Source organism: Chlamydotis macqueenii, chromosome 2 (assembly GCF_036417535.1).
Source record: "Chlamydotis macqueenii isolate bChlMac1 chromosome 2, bChlMac1.mat, whole genome shotgun sequence".
Classification (NCBI taxonomy): domain Eukaryota; kingdom Metazoa; phylum Chordata; class Aves; order Otidiformes; family Otididae; genus Chlamydotis; species Chlamydotis macqueenii.
The window spans coordinates 128316869-128338488 of NC_141557.1; the positions used below are offsets into that span (position 1 = coordinate 128316869).

At 40.7% G+C, this 21620-nt stretch overlaps 1 protein-coding gene across 1 annotated transcript in view; it reads right to left on the minus strand.

Annotated features, from left to right (window-relative positions):
• The window catches only part of SLCO5A1 (solute carrier organic anion transporter family member 5A1), a 76103-nt gene that overhangs the window by 27930 nt on the left and 26553 nt on the right, over positions 1-21620 (minus strand). Inside the window, exons 2-4 of the mRNA XM_086742397.1 lie at positions 17335-17467; positions 9523-9749; positions 1348-1512 (exon numbers count right to left, since the gene is read on the minus strand). Coding sequence (XP_086598523.1) covers positions 1348-1512; positions 9523-9749; positions 17335-17467 — 525 coding nt within the window. The remainder of the gene's footprint in view (positions 1-1347; positions 1513-9522; positions 9750-17334; positions 17468-21620) is intronic.

Genomic DNA, 21620 nt, shown 5'->3' on the forward strand with positions numbered 1-21620 from the left:
ACACAGTCCCATCAATCAGTGTTTGCTCCTTATATACAGAACACAGGGATTTAATGTCCTGAAGAAAATCTCATCCTAGCAAGCTCTCAAGCAGAAGTCACATGGTGCTTCTCTGATGTTTCCCCTCCGGGGAAACATCCTGGGAAACATTCCCCTGCACTCCCCTCTAGAAAGACTCCTCACTTTTCTTCAGCCACTGCAGGTGACAAATGATTCCTATGTGAGGTGCCTGTGTCTTTGTCTCTCTTTCTTCTACTACTTTTTCTCTTTTCCTTGACTGATGCCCCTGGGCAGCTTCACCCCTGTTCCCACAACTCACGCTCCGCTCCATGACTCCTTCTCAGATGCAATATCTGAAAGTACAGAGGAGCAAAGAATCATAGAATCATAGAACAGTTTGGGTTGGAAGGGACCTTTAAAGGTTATGTAGTCCACCCCACCCTGCAAGGAGCAGGGGCATCTCCAACCAGATCAAGTTGCCCCAACCTGCCTAGCAATTAGCAGCCATTGCATAGGGGAAGCACTCTGGAGAAGTCAAAAAGATGCTTATGAAGACAGATGTCTTTGATGCAGCTAGGACAGAAGGGAGATGATCTGCATGACACAGGCCCCAACTCTGCATAACATTTTGGCCCCTTTCCCTAGGGAAGTTCCCATCTCTGCCTCCCACAGAGCAGTACAAAGCTTAACATTTTGTGGTTTGTAGTTCAGTTAGAAGTTGAACTTGGCTGTACACTGCTGCAACAGAAGGGGAAGTGCCACACGAGCAAAAAAGGGGTCTCAGACCTGAAAAGGCAGGTGGGAGAGGATTTGGGGAGCTCTCCTGACTAGACTAGATCATTATGCACTCAATGTTAATAAGTAAATAAGGAAAAAAACCACCAGCCGGGAGGGGAGATATAAAATGAAGGACAGGTCAGATAAACAACTCGTCACTGGGGAAAAAGGAAGATTAGGATATTTTAAAGATCAAAGATGAAGCAAAAGTCACAAAAAATAAGAACAGCTTTAAAAGATTTTTTAAAGCACACAAACTGCAGTAATGCCTGTGGGCTTTCTAGCTTGCTTTTCTTGCATTTTGCCTCCCTGAAGACCATTAACATATTAGAAAATGTCTGTCTAGGCTATGTAAAAAACCCCAGCCCTTTAACAACATAATGGGTTCACGTTTTACTAAACACATATAGCAAACATCAAAGAACAGCCTGAATATCTAACCAAATACACAAAGCTGGATGCAATCATCTGTTCTAACAAGCACATTTTTGGTTCATTCCTGCATTGATTCATTTCATTAGTCAAAGAACGTCAACCCTTTCAAGGTTACACTACATGGCAATGCCTTACCAGTGTAGATGCTGGCATTGGAGGCTGGGATGCCAAACTGTGACTCGATGAACTTGGGAATGAAGGTAATAAAAGCTGTGACAATGGCACTCTCAGCTGTGTATGACAAACTCACAAAAAGGAATGTCATGTTGCTTAAGATCCTGACAGCTGCTCTTGGAAGCTCTATAAAATGACAAAAAAAATGACAAATGAATGTTATAAATAATGAGCGAGAAACAAAAGCAAGTTGAAACAAAACAAATTTCTTTTCTTCAAGATGGACTGGCAACAATGACTTGCTCGCACCTGGCTACATTTGCTAAGCGGAAGGGAGAGTGCATATTTGGGATTGCAATCTTCAGTGTCTGCTCTTACCCTATCTCGCTGCATCGCCCTGGGGCTACAGTCCCACTTTTCGCAAACACAACTGAGCTCTGTTTCAGCAAAACCAGCTGAAGAAACAGGGCCCACATAACAACACTATAAAGTATAGAGAATCAGCAAGAAAACGTAGCAAATTTGGAATCATTCTGATGTCTTATTTGGAAAATTTCTATGAGATAACACGTAACACGCTGCTGAATGGACAGTACTGAGTTTTGTACGCCACAGGAGGAAAACAGATAACATACTCCCCCTGTAACTCTGCTTCAAGGATCACACTTGGAAAGCTGGCATAAAAATACTATAATTTGAAAAGGGAACCAAAAGATTTTTAACTAAACATTTTTCTACAGGACTTAAAAAGTATTTACAACAGATGCAGACAAAGAATACTGAAAAAATGACGTCAATGATATCAATGAATCTCAACATACCTTACATACAATGCATTTAATATTCTCAGAAGGGATAAAACAATCAATTAAAAATGCGAGCACATGATTAACTTAAATTGAAAAAGTATTCATAGATGTTGCAATTATCCTTAAGTATCAAAACCACATGAAATCCAGTACTGTAGTTAAAAGAAACACTTAAATACTTTTAATTCAGTCCTGTAGCGATGTCAAATTATCATCACAAGATGGTAACTCTATTCAAGATTTAATTTTTTCAGATTAGATAGCATGATTTTAAACATTTTTTTTTCCCCTTGAGGTTTCCACTGAGATCAGATTTTCTGTTGAAGTATTATATCTAACCTACTACACTTTGGGTTTTTTCATTTGCTTTTCACTTCTACAGAAATTGAATGCTGCTTGAATCAAAGCCCACTGAATTAAATTGCAAGAGTCCCCATTAGAAATACAACATGTTGAGTAAGAACTCCTGAGTCAGAATTTTATTGATGTTAAAAGGCGTCAAGTCAAAAATCTGTCTTACTTACTCCACTGACTCCAGTTGGTTATCTGTATAAAAGCAAACAGAATTTAGACTCCTGTCATGGCTAAACTTGTCAGGAGGCAAATTAGCACCTAAGTTGTCTGATTGCATCCAGTCTTAGCTTATGCCAGTCATCAAAACTTATACTGAATTCATTATGAGTACAGGGTTTATAATTTTAATGTACCCAAATGCTCTCTTGCTGCGGCTATGAAGAAAAACATTGAATGTTACATACAAGATTTGATGGAAATAAGTAATGAATAAATCATATTAAGAAGCACTCATGTATTTGAATCTTAATGGTTTTTACCACCGACAGCTATTTAAAAAACATGTGGCACTGTTTGCAACAGAAGAACAGAAAGAAACAGGATTACACAGTATGAGACACTGTAATATCAACATGAATATATGGAACCTGTAACACAACTGCACACCTTCAGAAATGACATCACAGTAGCAAGTACAAAGATAAAATAGTATCAGTATTTATTGGCTATACGCTGCATGTTCAAAACACAGCTGATCAAAATTTACCTAATTGTTCAAAAGGAAATTAAAGAGAGAAAAAAATGAAAGGTCTACAATATCATCAGATGTCAGCCCTGAAACCTCATCAGCCTTGGCTTTGTGTCTATTTTTGGGTTGGCTTGGGCTGGGTAGGGTTAGCTGATGGGGGCTTAGATGCAAAAAGAAACCAAAGGGCAAGAGCCAAGATGCTCTAACCCAGCTTTTGCAAAGCCTCTCAAGGGGCTAGAGGATGCAATTTAAGAAAAAGGCTCCCATAGGGCAGTAGCAGAGCAGCTGCAGCAGGATTTCCCCGGGGACAAGGTGCGGGATTGAGTGCTCCTCCCCCTGCAGCAGGAGTTAGCGGTTGTGACTGTGCTGCTGCCACTATGAGAAAAAAGTCAGGAAAAAGAAAGGCAGGGTGCAAGGATCCATCCTGCGGGAAACTAAGCTGTTTGGTGGCCGCTGCTCACCTGTGCTAAATACACATGGAAGAAAAGAATAAGATAGTAACTTTCGTAAGGCTGGACATTACAGAGAGAAATGTAATTTTACAGTAAGGATGAACTAAGTGCTATTTGTAGAAATAAATCGGATGTTCTTGGCCAAGGGCTGCGTCCAAGATCTTTACTAAACCCATTTTTAAACCGATATTTTAAAGGGTCTAGTCCAAATAACATAATATCTGGTAGTTTAACTCTTCCTAGTAAAACTGAACTTCAGGAAAATGTCTGGTTTAGAATTTTCTATCTAAAGAATCTAAAGGTACTGAAGAAGTAATGAAGTGAAGAACTGCGGAGCTAACAAACATTTTGCTCTGGTGTTCAGATGTAGAGATGTACTTCTTGTTGACCCCTACTTGCATCTCATCTGAGCACTCAGTCTAAAGGTCATTATTAATTTGAAAACTAATTAGTATTTTCAAATTGGATTTCTACTGACAAGCACACAAAACTCAGAGTATCTTGGAATAAGCACAAGTTCTCTTACACACGTGTGAAGGATTCTTCAGGGAACAGCTCTGCTGATTACTGTAATTTCTGGCATTAAATAAACCAGCGATTATTCCTGCATGCTGCACTAATACATACCACCTGGAGCAGTTGAGGGTTGAAGCTCTTTGTGATTTAGAAAGGGCAACTGTCTGGCATACAAGGAAAAGTTGCTATATAGTAAGAAATTTGCAAATAGAAATACATATTCAATATTGCATTTTCCCTGATTTCCTCCTATGATTATAGTAAAATCCTGTGTGACAGAATCTGCATCACACTTCTGAATTTTAAAATGTATAATAAAAAAGCATTACAAGTATCACATCTTTCAATCACACTACTTCTAGTAAAAAGCAAGAATGCTAAAAACTTTACATAATCAATCAGGCATTTAAAACATTTCCATGTCACATTATTCTTGTGTGACTACCCATAGGCCTAAGCTTTGATTTCAAGACTATTATTAAACTTGTCAGGTTCTGATTTTGAGGAGGTCTTCAAAAAACACCTCTTGTTTTTGCAACCGTGCATCAGAAACAAACCTACGAGAACTTCCAGTCTTCCTCCTTCTGTCATTTGAACAAATAAATCTCTATCGACTACGTTCCTAAAACTAAAATTATCTTTTAGGATGGTTGAAAACATGTTTACACTTCTGTGTAGTAATTCAAATCTTAAAGCATCCTCATCTTCTTCCTTTTTTTGTTTTTTAATATCCTAATCTGTAACTAAGAGTAAACTGAAACCTGCCTCGTTGGACTGGTTTGCTAATCTACTAGCAATTTTCTTCCTTTCATGGTTTTTGATATTTTTTCTCTAGTCAATATTAATTTCACTGGTGTGCTGGACCACTGCTTGATTCATGGTAAAGGAAAAGCATAAGAAAAATCTGCAAGCAACACAAATATTTGTAAATACTGCTCTAAGCAAAACTCTTAAAGCACTGTAAACAGAATTGCAATAAAAACTCAAACAATTCTGACTTCACCTCCTTTTCCATAATTTAATATATTTCCTTTTATCTCTGTTCCCGTGTGTCTAGGCCAAGACGGTGCAATGACTACAACCATGGGAATAAATCATCCCAGTCTACAGCACCATCCTCTCGTAGACCATCAGTGAAGCCCCTTGTAAGGGTGATGCAGATATTAGCCAAAGGACCTCCTTTCTGCTGGTGCTCCAAGCCCGGACACCACCATCCAAGTCTGCAGCTTTGAAGCAGGTTGCCTCCAGACCGAGGCCTCAGGGGCTGCTTCGGCTCCTGCGCAGTATAGAGCAGAGCCAGACTTGGAGACAGAATTTCTGGTTTGTCCATAAGAATAGAAATGAGTATTTTCAGTCACACATAATTACTTCAAATATGTTATGCATGGAGGCAATTACTAAATTCTAGAATAATATTTTGCTATGCATTTAATTTCATTATCTATGCACATACCATTTAAACAACCTCATTCAACGCGATTCCTCAAACATTTTCAGGACATTCATTAAGTAGCTGGGTGGTAGCCAGATTGTTGAAAAGCCCCTAATATGCCATCAAGAGTAGGGAGGTTCAGAGCGAGTTTGATCAGATTATTTTGTTAACTTGATTTGGAGCAGCTCCTCGAGCCTCCAGCTAACACTGCTCATCACTGCATGGGGCCATGCCAACTGTTTCTATTTTGAGCTCTTCAAGATGGCCTAAGAAAGGGTGAGGGGGGAGCGACTCACTCAAGGTCAGTGGCACTGCAGGACCTCCTGCTCACGGTCTGCTGAACTCTCTGACATTTACAGTGCTCACCAAGTGCCCACACACACAGGCCACTGTCTGCTCCTCCTCTTCCGATCCCTGCCAACTAACCTTTGGGTATTGCAGAAACTCTAGTCTGGATTCTTAGGGGAGCACTTCAGTGGGCTGACCCTACAGCCACGAGCCCCTCAGGAGTTTCTTTTACCTTTGCTGATGCCCTGACAAGTGTTATTATCTTGTCTCCATCCCTACTAGGGACTGACTAGGAAGGACATATGATAGCTGGGAGACGTGAAAAGGCAGACAGGAATATTCCACCTTTAAGGAAGGGCTGTTCATATGGACAAAACTCAAAATGTTCAAAATACCCCAAAGACTACAAAATACATGCAATTAATTAACATCCTTCAGATTCGATCAGTACATTTTAGGCAACATATATGTTTGCTTTCTTTACACTGCTCCTTTATTCAATTGCACAGTAAGTTTCATTATAGTGGTAAGTAAAAGGGACTGCAGATACAATTTCCATGGTACAAAACCCCAAGGGTATCCATGTAATAAATTAAAATAGTGGTTTTGTCTGCTCAGGTTCGTGATTTATCTGCATGTATGGGATTTAATCGTGGCTTCTTCATTATATATCTCCTCTAGCTCATGTTATCTACACTACCTCTGTTTCTCTCAATAAACTACATCCAATTTTCTCCTTCCTGTGACCTATTTAATGTTTTATTTAATACTTTTGATACTTGCCTCAGAAGTGATCTCCCTCTCATGTTGTTTACTTGCAATGTAAATAGGAAAAGGTTGAATTCCAAGCCCTTGTATCTCAAAATATGAGAAAAAGCAAAGATGTACCTGTATTTTTATCTGATCCCAGCTGTACCATGGGCCAAAATAAAGCTCAGATCAATGAAGTTGGAGGCTACTTGCAGCCGGAGTCAGTTTTGGTTTATTTCTTCAGCCTATACTGGCAGCCATTGCAAGAAAAAGGACCTTGGCCCCCTCCCATCATGCCATTTCAATTCCTTTTAATTCACCTAGAGAACCAGCTTATGTGAAATTAGGACAAGTAACAGCAGAACAAGAATCATTTTGCCAGGCTTCCCAGGTAAGACAACATCATATCAGGAGATCAAAACAAATAGCTTCTTCCCTGACACTTTCCTTACCAAAGCTGCACGTATTTTACAGATTTAATGCCACTGACCTCTGTCATGGCAGACTACAACTCTACTGATATTTATTACTACAGAACAGAAGACATGACCTACTAAATCATCAGTCTCCCGGCTACTGCCTAAGTGGAGTTTCTGCCCACTGTGCTATAAAAAGATGAAGCCCTGAAATTCAATGGGAAGTATAAAATGTACATTGCATCTCAGAAGAAGCAATGCTAAATGACTTAGACACATGCGATCGTTTTTTTCTTCCCATTATAAATGAACTTACCTCAGCTGAGAAGCTTGAGGCATGATCTCATTCCATAAAGCCCTCTTAAACTTGAAAAATAATTAAATGATAGTGCATTCCTGCTGCAGGCCCTCTTCGCTAGGGTAAATGACACCTAATGGGAAAGCTATTATCAGCTTATAACAAAATACTTTTCTCTGCGTTATCTTGACTTGCTTGGTATCTTTCTGACATGTGGAATACAATGCTGCTTTTCACCGTTCCACGTGGTGAAGTTTCTCCTCTAGAGAAAATTACAAGTTTTGTATATGAGAAGTTCTAATTTGGTAGCTCCACGAATACATTAATACAGGGTTTTGTAGAAGGTTTGGTACACATTTAGGCAGATATATATATATATATATATATATATAAAAATACATGCTAAAATGAGATACACAGTAGTTTTCATTTCTGTGAAAAAAAAAAAAAAACTCGGAAACATTCTCCTAAGAGTATACTTGTTTTCTGTGTATCTGCTGTGCCTGTAATGACACAACATGACCTGGAAGGGGAAGTTATGTACAGAAATAGAGAACCAGCATCAGCAAACTCATCCAGATGCAGAATTTGCCTGAATACCTGTGTCTTTTCCAGGCACATCTATGGGATGAAGTGGTCCCTCTGCTGTGGCATTGCCTGCAATGATTAGGAAGGAGTCCAGCAAAGACTGAACTCCCCTTTCCCACTTGTATAAGTTAGTGAGAAAACCTTGACAGGAGCAGCCTTGAACTACTTTTGCTAATCAGAGGCCAGTAGGTTTGAAGGCCAAAAAAACCCCACAACTAGCTTTAGGGATTTAGGAGAAAACATTATGCATGGGAACTCACAAATATGGGGAATAGAGTCTTCAAAGAAGGAAGGAGACAACATTCTTTTCTTGCTTCTCCACCACTTTTTTAGCTGCTTTGCAAACAAAGGGAGAATATGGTTCTGAAAGGTCTGATATTGCAGGTTTACCTTGCTTGCTCTGTGCCTTGATTAAGATGCTGCTTTGTAAGCTAATAAAATCACCACAAGAAAATTCTGGTCTCCTGTGTTTTCTTTACTTCCCGAGAAATTAGCAGTAACTTTAGGTACTCTGAGAGTACAGATGTAAATGCAGTGCAGAGCAAATCAATGTGCATGTGGGTAAACATTACTTAGAATTATACTGGTTTCAGTCTAAAACTAGCACACTGGTTTTGCTAAGCCTTGCCTACTCAATATAAAGAGTGATCATAAATGTGTCATTAAAAAAAAAATCTGACAATTATTATACCCTGGACTGATATCCAATTGAATAAGTAACACTAATGTTCATGTCAACAAGCAGACACTCAGAAGTTTTGAATTCAAATCACATCTAATGGTACAAATGACATGGCACAACCAGCAATTGTATCACAGAATCCAAGGGGGACACAACAGCACTGACAACACAACAACATTAAGGCACATTGATACTTCCCCTACACTATTCAATATTATGACACTGTTAAGCCCATATTGTCAACTCCAAATGTATATGCTTCACATTAATTAATTTTTAACACCACTGGCTTTGTTCCCATGGCATTTTATCAATGATTACTACTTACTGCTAGATTTAACATCAATGGTTTACTTCCTGAATAAAATAAAAACCTCTTTTACTTGACAATCTTTTGATCTCTTCTTGTTTCAAAATTAGCACAGGTTTCATTCGTCCTAGCCTGAAAACAAATAGCTTGAAGTACAAAATAGCCAGGAACGGCATATGAAACAAATAATCTTTCACAATCAGCCCACTCAAATGCATGAATATAACTGACCTCCCATACTAGAATTCTCTTGTTTCACTTGCATGTTAGAATAGCCCTTTATTCTATGAAGGACAGCTTAAAGTAAGTATGACAGTTACAAACTGTAAGGTGCACAAACATCTCTGGTAATAGAGGTCCTGTAACTATAGGAAATAGGCTACCTGTTTGTTACAGGTGCACATTAAACACTTCAGTAATTTAAGTAAATGGATGTCTTACACTCATAACTGCATTTTGTAATTGTAGAGGATGACCATCTATAAGAATCTCAATAGCAAAACATAATATTAAATACAAGATGTCAAAACTCTCCCTTCAATTACACTCCTACAATCCTAGATGACCTTCTATACAAAATTCAAAGCATTTAAAAATTAAAAAGAAACCCTACCTTTAACATTCTTTCCAAATCCCATAGAGGCAGGAACTGCACTGTCTGCTTGTATTCTGCTATTTGTTTTCTCTTTCATTACTTCATCATCACTTGAAACATCATCAGAATTCATTTTCTTTTTCTTTTTCTTTTTTTTATGTCGAGGAGGGAGCTTTTTCGGAAAGGTAAACATGGGAAATATCACAAGGAGCATTGCAATGGCACAAAGGAGAAATCCACTCCACCTAATATCAGGAGACAGGAACAGAAATGAAAGCCAATGCATTACATGGAATGAAAAAAAAACAAAGTACAGCCTCTACTGGCTGGAAAGGCATATTTTCAAAATATGGAACGTTGACATTAAGAGTAAAGAGTAAATTGGAGTGGAGGAGAGCTTTCACTGTACTAAACTCTTAATTAGAAGATGTTTCTGTTGGCTTGTCTACTGATAAAGGTATTTATCTGGAACCCACCAAATATTATGAAATACTATCAGCTTTGAGTTCCCATAAATTTTCACTTTGGTAATTATTAGGTACCAAGTGCTAAGAAGTAGACGCTCACTTTTACTTTGCCCTTTTTGGATAATTCCCAGTAAAGCAATATCGTATTCCTCTGGAGAGCATGAAAAAAGTTATCCATGGCACAAGAAGATAAAATGTCCAGATGGATACATCAGGGCTAAACCTGTTCTGCCTTCCAGTGCCTACCTCCCACTGCCCTGACTGTCCAATTCTCTCCTTTCCCAATGAAGAGCACCCCAAGTCTGATTGTAAACAACGAATGTGTTGTAGTCCATGCCAGGGATTATGCCTAAAATTTTGCACCTCTGTTCTGTGACCACAACCTGAAATACCCGTTCAGGGGATTCTCTGGAGGGAAGAATTGCCTCTTCTCTCCCTTTGTCTTATAAGAAAGGCATATAAACAACCCTGCAATGATCCCTTGGCTCACAAGGAATGACTTGGGACAAACCCACAGAAGGGGCAACATATGGGATGCCAGAAAAGTCCCCTTCAGACTGCAGGCATACGGTTATCCTCCCTGAGGCCAAGAAGCTTAATGAACTTTACCTGCGAGGACAGGCTGAGAGAGTTGAGGCTGTTCAGTCTGAAGAGAAGCCTCCAGGGAGACTTTATAGTGGCCTTCCAGTACCTAAAGGGGGCCGGAGGGGGACTTTTGACAAGGGCATATAGTGATAGGATGAGGGGTAATGGTTTTAAACTGACAGAAGGTAGATTTAGATTAGATATAAGGAAGGTGAGGCACTGTGAGGGTGCCTTTACTGTGAGGGTGGTGAGGCACTTGAACAGGTTGCCCAGAAAAGCTGGCAGTGTCCCATCCGTGAAAGTGTTCAACGACAGGTTGGATGGGGCTTTGAGCCACCTGATAGAGTTGAAGATGTTATGGCCGGGGGTTGGACTAGATGATCTTTAAGGTCCCTTCCAACCCAAACCGTTCTATGATGCTGTGATAGCAACACAGATGGATAAAAGCGCCATACTAGAAGATAATCTAGAGTTAACCTTCCGCAGGCTGACAGTAGAGTATCAGATTAACATAATTTCTCCTCTAAATTCATCTTGCAATGAAAGAATAGAGGGAAACATGAATAAACTCACAAAGATGTTTCAATAAAGAAGGACAACCTTAGAATTCACCCACAGAGCTCTTCCCACGTACTGAAAGTGCAATTCTCGCTATATACTGATCTAATTGCTTTGGATTTACATGGCAAGGTTTTGGTAGCGGGATGGGAGTTGCAGGGGTGCTTCTGTAAGAAGACACCAAGAGCTGCCCCTGTGTCGGACAGAGTCAGCTCCAGCCAGCTCCAAAACAGATCCACCACTGCCCAAAGCTGAGCCCATCAGCAATGCTGGTGACACATCTGTGGTAACTTATTTAAGAAAAGAGTAAAAAACGCTATACTGCAGTTGTTTGAGGAGAGTGAGAAAATGTGAGAGGAACCAAGATGAGAGAAGAAGGAGAGGAAAGGAGGTGCTCTAGGCGCTGGAGCAGAGATCCCCCCCACGGGCCGAGGAAAAGACTGGAGTAACGCAGGCTGCTCCCCTGCAGCCCATGGAGGTCCATGATGGAGCAGAGACCCACCTGCAGCCCACAGAGAGCCCATGCTGGAGCAGGCTCCTGGCAGGAACTGTGGCCTGTGGAGAGGAGCCCACATGGGAGCAGGTTTTCTGGCAGGACCTGTGACCCACGGAGGGACTCACGCTGGGGCCCTCTGTTTCTGAAGGACTGCACCCCGTGGAAGGGACGCTTGCCCAAGTAGTTGATGAAAGACTGTCTCCCATGAGAGAGACTCCACGCTGAAGCTGAGTAAGAGTGCAAGGAGGAATCTCCATTCCCCGTCCCCCTGCACCACTCAGAGCAGAGGAGGTAGAAGAGTTGGGAGTGAAGTTGAGCCTTGGAAGAAGGAAGGGGTGGGAAGAAACTGTCTGTAGTTTTGTTTTTAATTCTTACTACCCTACTGTTATTAACTGGCAATAAATTAAATTAATTTCTGATTTGCCCATGATGGTAACTGGTGAGTGTCCTCCCTGTCCTTATCTCAGCCCATGAACTTTTCATCGTATTTTCTCCCTCTGTCCTGCTGGGGAGGTGGAGTGAGAGAGCACCTTGGTGGGCACCCAGCAGCCAGCCAAGGTCAAACCACCAAGCTAATCTACACTAGTGTTTGGAAGTTTCAGTGAAGTCAATCACATTACTGCAATATCAAACCATGACAATGAAAGAAACTCTTTGCTTTCAAATCACAGTTTACACAACTGTAGTGGGTTGACCCTGGCTGGACACCACGTGCCCACCAAAGCTGCTCTACCAGAAGCAGTGCAGGGGAACAGGGAATGAGGCTGCTGTCAATTCATCACACGTTGTCTCTGCTGCTCCTTCCTCCTCAGAGGGAAGACTCCTTACACTCTTCCCCTGCTCCAGCATGGGGTCCCTCCCATGGGAGACAGCCCTCCACGAACTGCTCCAACAGGAGTCCTTCCCATGGACTGCAGTTCTTCACAAACTGCTCCAGTCCTGGCTTCCCACGGGGCCACAGCCTCCTTTGGGCATCCAGCTGCTCCCACGTGGGGTCCTCCATGGGCTGCAGGTGGATCTCTGCTCCTCCGTGGGCCACCATGGGCTGCAGGGGGACAGCCTGCTCCACCATGGGCTGCACCAGGGGCTGCAGGGGAATCTCTGCTCCGGCACCTGGAGCACCTCCTGCTCCTCCTTCTTCACTGACCTTGGTGTCTGCACGACTGTTCCTCTCACATATTCACACTCATCTCTTCTGACTGCTGCTGGTGTTGCACAGGATTTTTTTTCTCCCCTTCTTAAATATGTTATCACAGAGGTGCTACCAGACATAGGGCTTGGCCTTGACCAGTGGTGGGTCCATCTTGGAGCCATCTGGCATTGGCTCTGTCGGACATGGGGGAGGCTTCCAGTAGCCTCTCACAGAAGCCACCCCTGTAGCCTCCCGCTAACAAAACCTTGCCACGTGAACCCAACACAAGAACAATTTTTACATTTTTTTGTACATCTTTTATACTTAAAAAAGGAAACTACAACAGGAAGACACTAATTATATATTTTTTCAAACTTTAAACATTTAAAACTATCAAGTAGACAGAATTACTTGCACAAGAAACAAAAACATTTGGACTCATATCTGTAATGCAAAGATACTGCAAACTGTATTTTTAAATGAAGGCAAATTCATATGCATGTGTAATGGTTTGTGTGGTAAATGGTTACGCAAAGGCAAACACCAAACAAGCGGCCATGTGTAAGACCATTTTTGTTAGAAAGACTGTATGAGAAGCTTTTGTGAGGTAAACTGAAGTGACTGAAAGTTTTGACTAGTTTTGATATTATGTAAACAGAAAATCCTATATTCATTCATTTTAGCTGATAACATACATGGATTAGAAACCAGACTTTTAGGAGGATTAGTCAGCACTATCAGACAGGGAATAAATCGGTAGACTGTATAAAAATGTAGTAACGTCCCTTTCAGGATCTCAAAGGCAGAAGCTGCAAAGGCACTGATCAAAGAAACAATCTGCAGCAATAATATGCAGAAATCTGAAACCACCCACTCAGCAGGAAACAGCAAAGGAGATAGGGCTTGTGATGTAATATGGGATGAAATTCAAATCCAAAGGAAGCATTATGGCAGCATGCCGAGTGCTGGAGATGTCAGAAATGCAGCACTGGATGCAATTATCTGTACTGTCTACGCTTCACCCCTTCCTGGAGAAATATCAAAGAACTGGAAAAGAGACAAAAGACGATATCAAAAATAATAAGGACATCTACAATGGGAAATGAGAGGTCAGAACAGGAGCTGTATTAATTAAAAAGCCCTTGATTTCCTGTCTTCTAAAATCAAAGAAAATATGCAGGAGAATACCTCCAAGGCATCTGCACAAGCCCTAGGACCTCAAATAAAAGTAATTAAAGCTAAGGAAGGACCAGACAGGGATGGAGGAATTCCTTTAAGCTTCTTGTGTGGAATGATGATCAAAGACTATATGGGAAGATCCAAGTATTAAACAGATTCAGAACTAGGCAAACATTCAGAAAAGTGTCAGAAAAAGAAAATCTGATTCAAAGCACCTGACAGACCACCAAGGGCTACTCCACAACTAATGAGATCCCTATATAGCACATTAATAGTTCTCAAAGACAACAACACGATGGATGAGTTCTAACAGATATCCCTACAGTTACCACATTTGAATAAAATGCAGTTATAAACATTTGATGGGCTGACATAGACAGCTGGCCTGTAATTTAGCCCAGAGCACCTACAGAAAACCCAGGTGTGTAAAACCCAGGAGCGCAAACCCAACTTCTGTGAAACTCAAGGAAGAATCAGGTCACAAGTAACTCTGAGAAATAACCATTTACTTTGTTTATCAGGTTTCAGACAGAAATCAATGTACCTGCCCTGCATATATGCAATACATCTTTCAGAAAAGAGCAGCTTCAGTGAAAAATAGGCTTTACTGCAATTTTTGTTGCCATATATCATAGCTGCTGTACTTACTATTTTCTCTGTAATCGGTACCTCCTTTAATAATGGATTTTTCCACTGGGTCCCAGCAATAAGCTACGTTAGAAACCTTACAAATATAATAAAGGAAAAATGAGAATCGAATACACTAACTCACTTCAAAGGAGACAAGGCTGAGAAATGTCAATATGACTGCCCATTAACTTATCTCAACTGCACCCTACTTTTAAAAAGCATGCCAGCTGAAATAAGTGCTAGACTACTCTTACATTTCAAATTGTTAGATTACATAAATAAAAATAAACTTGTTTACGTGGCACTTCCCTGCAAGGAGAAAATGTCACGGTCCCAGAAAATAGATTTCATTGGAATCAAAGTCTACACTCCCAGAGCTCTCTGCAAGCAGGCAGTCAGTGAGTAGCAAGGGACAAAGGATTAGTCCTCACACTGTGAGAGTCCTCATTTTAATGGGTAGATAAAGCTTCAGGAATAGAAAAGAGAATGAGGCGCAGATGCTATGAACATCACCAAACTTTTATGAGAGGCCGCCACACATTGTGAAACAAATTACCTGAGATCTAATAGCAGGGGATACTCTTTAGAAAGTTAAGAGAGAAAAAACTGAGATAGTAAAAAATGAAAGATCAATACAAGGACCTGGAACATCTTCCAGGAAAAGACAAACCCTAGAGATTTAATCAACATGACAGAAAAAGGACACTTTGAATGACTTTTACTTTTCCATGCTGACTAGAATACAACTCGCCTGCTGAGATCCTACAACAGCTGATTTCCCGCCCTCGCTTCAATCGTATTTGCATCACTTCTGTTGGCACCCCTGTGCAAAACTGAAATCACCAAGATGCTCGTCCAGGTGACTTTAAACCTTGGAGATACATAAAATCTATTCAGTAATTTGACACAAAATCTATTGGGCAATTTGACATAAAAACTTTGAATGCACAAAATAGGCTCTTTTTGCTTACAAGGCCTGGTACAATAGAAGGTCTCGAAGTCTGCCCACAAAAATGGTTGGAAGAGGTGACTTCTCACCACTTTTGCCATGGAGCTTAGTGGTTACAGCATTCCCATAGGATGCTGGGGATCTGGCACTAGGCATCCATCCCCATCACTCACTATTTTGAGGGAGTAGTTAAACCTGTAATTCATGAGGAAGGACAGGTGGTTTTTTGCCTGATCTCTCTTATACATTTGCCTGAGATCACATTGCACATATATCCACCTAGCTTTAAACGAGCAGCGGTGGCTGTCCATCTCCTGCAGCACAGAGCTTGGTGCAACTGGATCAAGAAGCAGCAAACAGATGTGTCTGTTCTGCTTTGGTTATTTTACCTTCATCAGAGCTGTTTAAGTTAAAATTCACACAGTTAGGTCCACATGATAAGGCAGTTGTATCAGTGGTTGCATTATAGATAACGTCAAAAGCTTACCCCACATTCCTACAGCCCCACTGATTTTAATTAACAAATATATTTATGGGTCTGTTCATGATTTCTTTTGAAAAGTACTGAGCAGATGCTGACTACAAGTTCTGACATGTCCTTAAAAACAGATGAAATATAAGAGTTTTAAGAAGAATGTATAATGTTTCACTTTGATTTCAATTCTTTTATTCAAGAATAATCAAAGTATGTTTTTAACACTGCAGCACATTCACATGACTAATATTTTCTGTGATATAAGTCCATACATAAATGAGAGCAAAGAGTTGTTAACCTCACGGTTAACTAAGCACTCAGGTTTGCCTTTCTCTTACTGAAAAATCAGCCAGACAGTGCTGTGGAACAATGCTTTTGGACTAAGTAAGACAAATAAGGCAGTGATAAATCTCCAAAGGTTTAAGGACACTCCAAAGAGAGAATTTTTCACATCAGTCTGCCAGGAGAGATCACTGCAGGATAAACAGAAACGGACACAATCTGACTGTGATGGCACAGTAACAAACACCGAACCAGTGCACAGGAACTGACACTGCATCCCTACACCTACAAAGCAGAGGTCTCCTCCCGGGATAATGAACTTAAGTCTTTTCTGGGCTTGCATGAAAATTTCAAGGCAGATTTATGAATTATCTGAGAAAAGCCAGTTAAAGCCTCCTCAAGACCTCCTTCCTCACAGAGACATTTCCAAGGAGGCCGCATATTGAAGGCTGGCCAAAGACATGAGCTAACAACTATAGTTGTTATATCTCAGCGCTGCTGGAAGTCTACTGTTTACTAGAGAATAATATGATGGTTTACATCATCTGCTGCCTAAACACAAGCCATCACCCTAAGAACCAAGACTGAAAAGGCCATGGTTGACCCCATCCTACCTCCTTCTCCTAGACCAGGGTAAGCAAAGTCTACCATCTCTCATCTGGGCAGCAGAACTCAGTGTTTCTTATCACCTGCTTTGGAAAAGCAAAGGAGGCATTAATCCACCTTTCAGCAGGAAGGGCTCAGCCCTGGGCAGCAGTGACCCTTGATGGCCTCCTGCAACACAGCTATTCTGTCCTGCCGTCCCTGTGGTGAGTGTTGTCAGTCAGCACCCACAGTGGTCAGGGGCAGTCCTGGAGTGGACAAAAGTAGAAGGTTTTCCATGCAATGTACCTGTGCGCTTCTGTGGAAGCATTTCCTCTCTGACAGAGGCTAGTGTGTAGTAACTGCCAGAAACCTCATCTTCCTTGGCCTCCTTCTACAACCTTAAACTAGCCTTCAAAGGATACGATTGCCCAACTTGTCTCAATTCCCTATCAGCAATTTAGAGAGTAGTTTTGAGAAATGGTTGACCCTTACCAGTTTCCAATGAATCGGGGATCACTCTGGTCAATATAAACGGTTGTCCTAGGATCAACATAGAAACCAATAAGAAGTCCTCCTAGTAAATATCCAGCTGCAGGACCGAGTGCTCCCATTACATACATGATGGCTGAGGAAATAAAAGATCAGAGTTGCAGATCAATAAAATTAATGTTTCATTAGTTATTCACAAGTAAAATTCAAAAGTAAAAGATGCTTCTTAAACCAGGGAGTTTTGTATCCTAATATCTTCACAGAGTCCTTTATTGCAGCCTTCAAAGGCAGCAACTTCTGCATAAGTAAAATACTGATAAGAAAATTACTGCTTTCTGTACATTTTCAGTCAAATTATGGATGGAAGTATATACTACTTTTGTATTTTGGATGGAAACACTTGACTTTGACAATATTTTTCATATTTGGTATCATTTTCTTTGTATCAAAACAAAATTTAATACATAAATAGAAAAAATATAATTAATGGTAAGTAAAGAGAAAAGCAAAGGATAAAAATTGTGTAAGACACTAAAGAACAAAGTGTAACAGTTCAACTTAGTTATAATGAGACTAATACTGCATTTAAAAGAACAATCAAAGTTAAGAAATCAAATATTCCTATCTCAGAGATTGACAGAATTACGTTTTTATCTGTGTAGCCATGGACTTGCCCCTGTTTTACATATACCAGCAGACCATATATATTATATTTCCTGCCAGACTCCTGCCTTATTCAGAACATTTGATCTTTTGAATTTAAAATTTCAATGCTACTTTAAAAGAGATTTCCTAACTTAAAAAGCAAGTAAAATTAAAATAAGTTTCTCATGTGCAACCATACAGATACACGTTTTACAACATCATCAGTGTCTGAACATTGGATGACAGCAAAATCCTTATCACTTGGAATAACAGAGCAGGAGACGCCAATACTATCTGCTGTCTTTGACAAGATATCCTTCAGAATCGAGTCTCCAGTCTGCTGCTTCAGACATCCACACCAGGGCATGTGTGAGAAAACATCGCAGCTGCCCTTTGGCTTGCGTGCCAGCGCTGTCAGAAGCAAGGGAGAGACAGAGGCAAGGAAAGACTACATCTTAGCATGGGGCCAACTGGCACCAGTGGACCTGGGACCCAGGAAAACTTTCTCCATCTCCCAGTAGAGGGATAATTGTGAGACACTAGCAGGAGCAGATAAAAATATCCAGTCTCTTTGCTGACAAGAACTGAGCACTGGTCTTATTTCCAGATGTTGAAAGGTGGATAATTTAAAGGCTGTCATTTGTCTTGCCCTGACACCTTGCCAATTCCACTCCTTTCCTTTTCTACTTCTGCAAATCCCAAGTCAATTTTTGAACTAAGCCACGGTCACTTATCACAACCTTAAATTCAGACATCTTTTACAAGATCCATATAATCTTGACCACACCATCAAGACCACAGCCATCTTCCAAAGATTGTTCTCTTATCTCCCTACTCCATCTCTTTCCTTCCTCAATGCATCCTGAAGTACTCATCCCTTCTGAGATGCTCCTGCCCTGCTTCCCATATGGTCTGTCTATAAGCACGAAAGGCGAGAGGGGTGGTAAGGGATGGTGTCTTCTGCCCACTCACAAGTTTGGTACCACCAAAACCCAAGCTCCAGCAGCACACCACCACTTGCTCAGCTGCTGCAGACCCACTATGCAGCACATGAGAAAACAACTGATTATCTGATTTTCTGAAAACATCATCTTCATTGCAAAATCTCTATCTCCACATGGTTTCTGTGGGCCAGTCGCTCTCTGTGGCAGTAGGCACGCTCCATCCTTTTTGGTCCCATCCTCAACCAGACATGCTGTGTCCCGGACTGCAGCAGCTGAGGAAGTATAATTGAGTTGTTAGAGCTTGGCCTTCCGTGTTACCAGTTATAGTAAATTATATCTCACAGACAAAAAAAAAGCAAAAAGAAATCACTAAATCTGCCTGATTAACCCAAAATAATTTGTACATTTTCATTTTATGTTTTGAAGCAAGAGAAAGAAGAAAAAGAACATTCTCACAAGTAAAAAGGGGCTGCTGTCTGAGAGCTATATTGCAGGAGAAAAAAATCACAGAAGCCACCACAAAAGGTAAACCATCTATGCTTCCAGACTACAAATTGATTAAACAGATTTGTCACTTTTCAGTTACTCTTTCTTAAACACATTTTCAGTTTTTATGAAACTGCAATTTCAAACAATTAGATTTCGCTGAAGTCTTTTTTGCATAATGGCTTCCAGAACCATGTTCACTATTTAAATTTATTCCAGCCATGTTCCCTTCTGGATTGATGGTAAACAATTCTCTGTAAGCCCAAAATGCTCCATCAGACATTGTAACACTGCGCCTCAGCAGTAAGTAGTTAGATAAATCCCACACTAACTGTTATTTGCAAAATCCACATCGGGGGTGAGGGGCGGGGGGAGTACAGAAAATCAGACTCCATCCACTATAATAAATTTTGTTTAATAAATATTTGTCTGGAAAATTCACACAACTACAGCAAATTTTCTCTAAAAAGTTTACAGAGGAAACACAAAGGAAGCAAACGAGTGACCTAATCCATTCATTTCAGTATTCAGAAAAAAATACTTATGCCGTAATTATTCAGCTTCAGTTCCACCACTGAAACAGGCAAAATGCAGCAACTGCTGAGGCTCAGAAGCACTGCCCGGACAGTCTATTTTGTACACCTCATAACTTCAGAGGTTTTGCTTCCTCAGCAGAAATACTGTACAGTAAAGATAAAAATAACAGCGTACCCTGTGCTCCGTTACAGGAGGGAATGCTGTCAACCATTTCAGAAGTACTTTTAAATTACAGTATGCTGTTCAAGCTTCAAGATCTTTTAAAATATAACTTACAGGCAGCATGTAACTTTCTGGATGTTTCAGAAAACAGAGAGCCCCCACGTGCCTGGTCCAGGGCAGGAGGAAACCTGTGAGCACAGGGGCTCCACAATTGCCATTTTAAGACACTTGGTAGCACCTTTCTCAGCACCCAGTAATGGCCACTATCAGAAACTGGACACCAAGTGCAACAAACTGATTTGGGTCTTTAAATAGGACTAAAGATAGAGCATGGCAAGTAAAAGATTTTGATATTTCAAAGTGATGTACTTGAAAAAAATCTGCCCCAAACCCCTAAACCTTGCAGTGGAAGTGAAGGGAGAGCCATATCCAAGAGTCACTCTGGTAGGCTGCTCCAGGGTCCTGGACCCTTAAAATTCTGGTCACAGCGCTCACAGCTATGCATGCCAATGTCCAGGAATAAAGAGGTTCCCAAATCCCAGACAGGCTACCAAGACTACTGGATGATATGGAAAGGAAACTAAAATGGGAACAGATTCAATCAGGACGTCATCAAAACTGAACCCACTTCACAAAGAAAAAATACTGTGGAGAACCGTTCCATAATTTTTTCCACTCAGGTCACTACAAGGTCCCCAGCTTTTGGATGAAAAAGGTTCTGAAACATGTAGATGATGTAGGAACAACTTTCTTTCAGCCTCCACCCAGCATTTCAACTAGCTCTTTTCAGTCCTCCCTCTTTGGGTCATGATCTGGGATCTTGATCTAGGGAGTTGCACTGACTTGCACAAACAAGAAGTTTCAAAACCAGAAGTAACAAACATTTTTATCAGGGGATATGCTGGAGTACTGTGATGCAGAGGCAGGCCACATGGTATCCAGATGATTTTTTTAATTGCGCTGGTGCTTAGATTTGCAAGTTGCCTTCAAATTCCTTAAGTCATAAAAAACTATGCTATAAAATGTCAGCAATATCTCCTTTCCCATGATAAAACAGAGATGAGGTACATTCTACAAGTTATAGCTCTACTCCAAACAATAAATCATCTTCAAAAGACAAAACGAGGAAACTATAGACATATGGGCTGCAACAGCCATCTGACTGTCTTCTGATTGGTTTTCATTGAAATGAAAAACTGTACCTCACAGAGTGACTGCATTAGCCATGTCCCTGTTCAATGCTGGCAAGTCACTGAGTACCCTTCTCCAAAGACATGCGTCTCTCTAGAAAAGAGCATCTGCAGGTCACCCTAGTTGGGTTAGAGCCACCTGAGAACTACTCGTGACATTCAACACAAGCTCAGACTGGACCTTGTAAAAGTGCCTCCCCAGAAGCCTGCTGTAGCTTGCTGCTGTTGTGATATAAGATGTTAAGTCTTCAAACCAAAGCACAGGTTAGGCTACTAAAATTACATGGCTTTTAAGACAATTTCAAAGACCAAAGACATTGCAGAT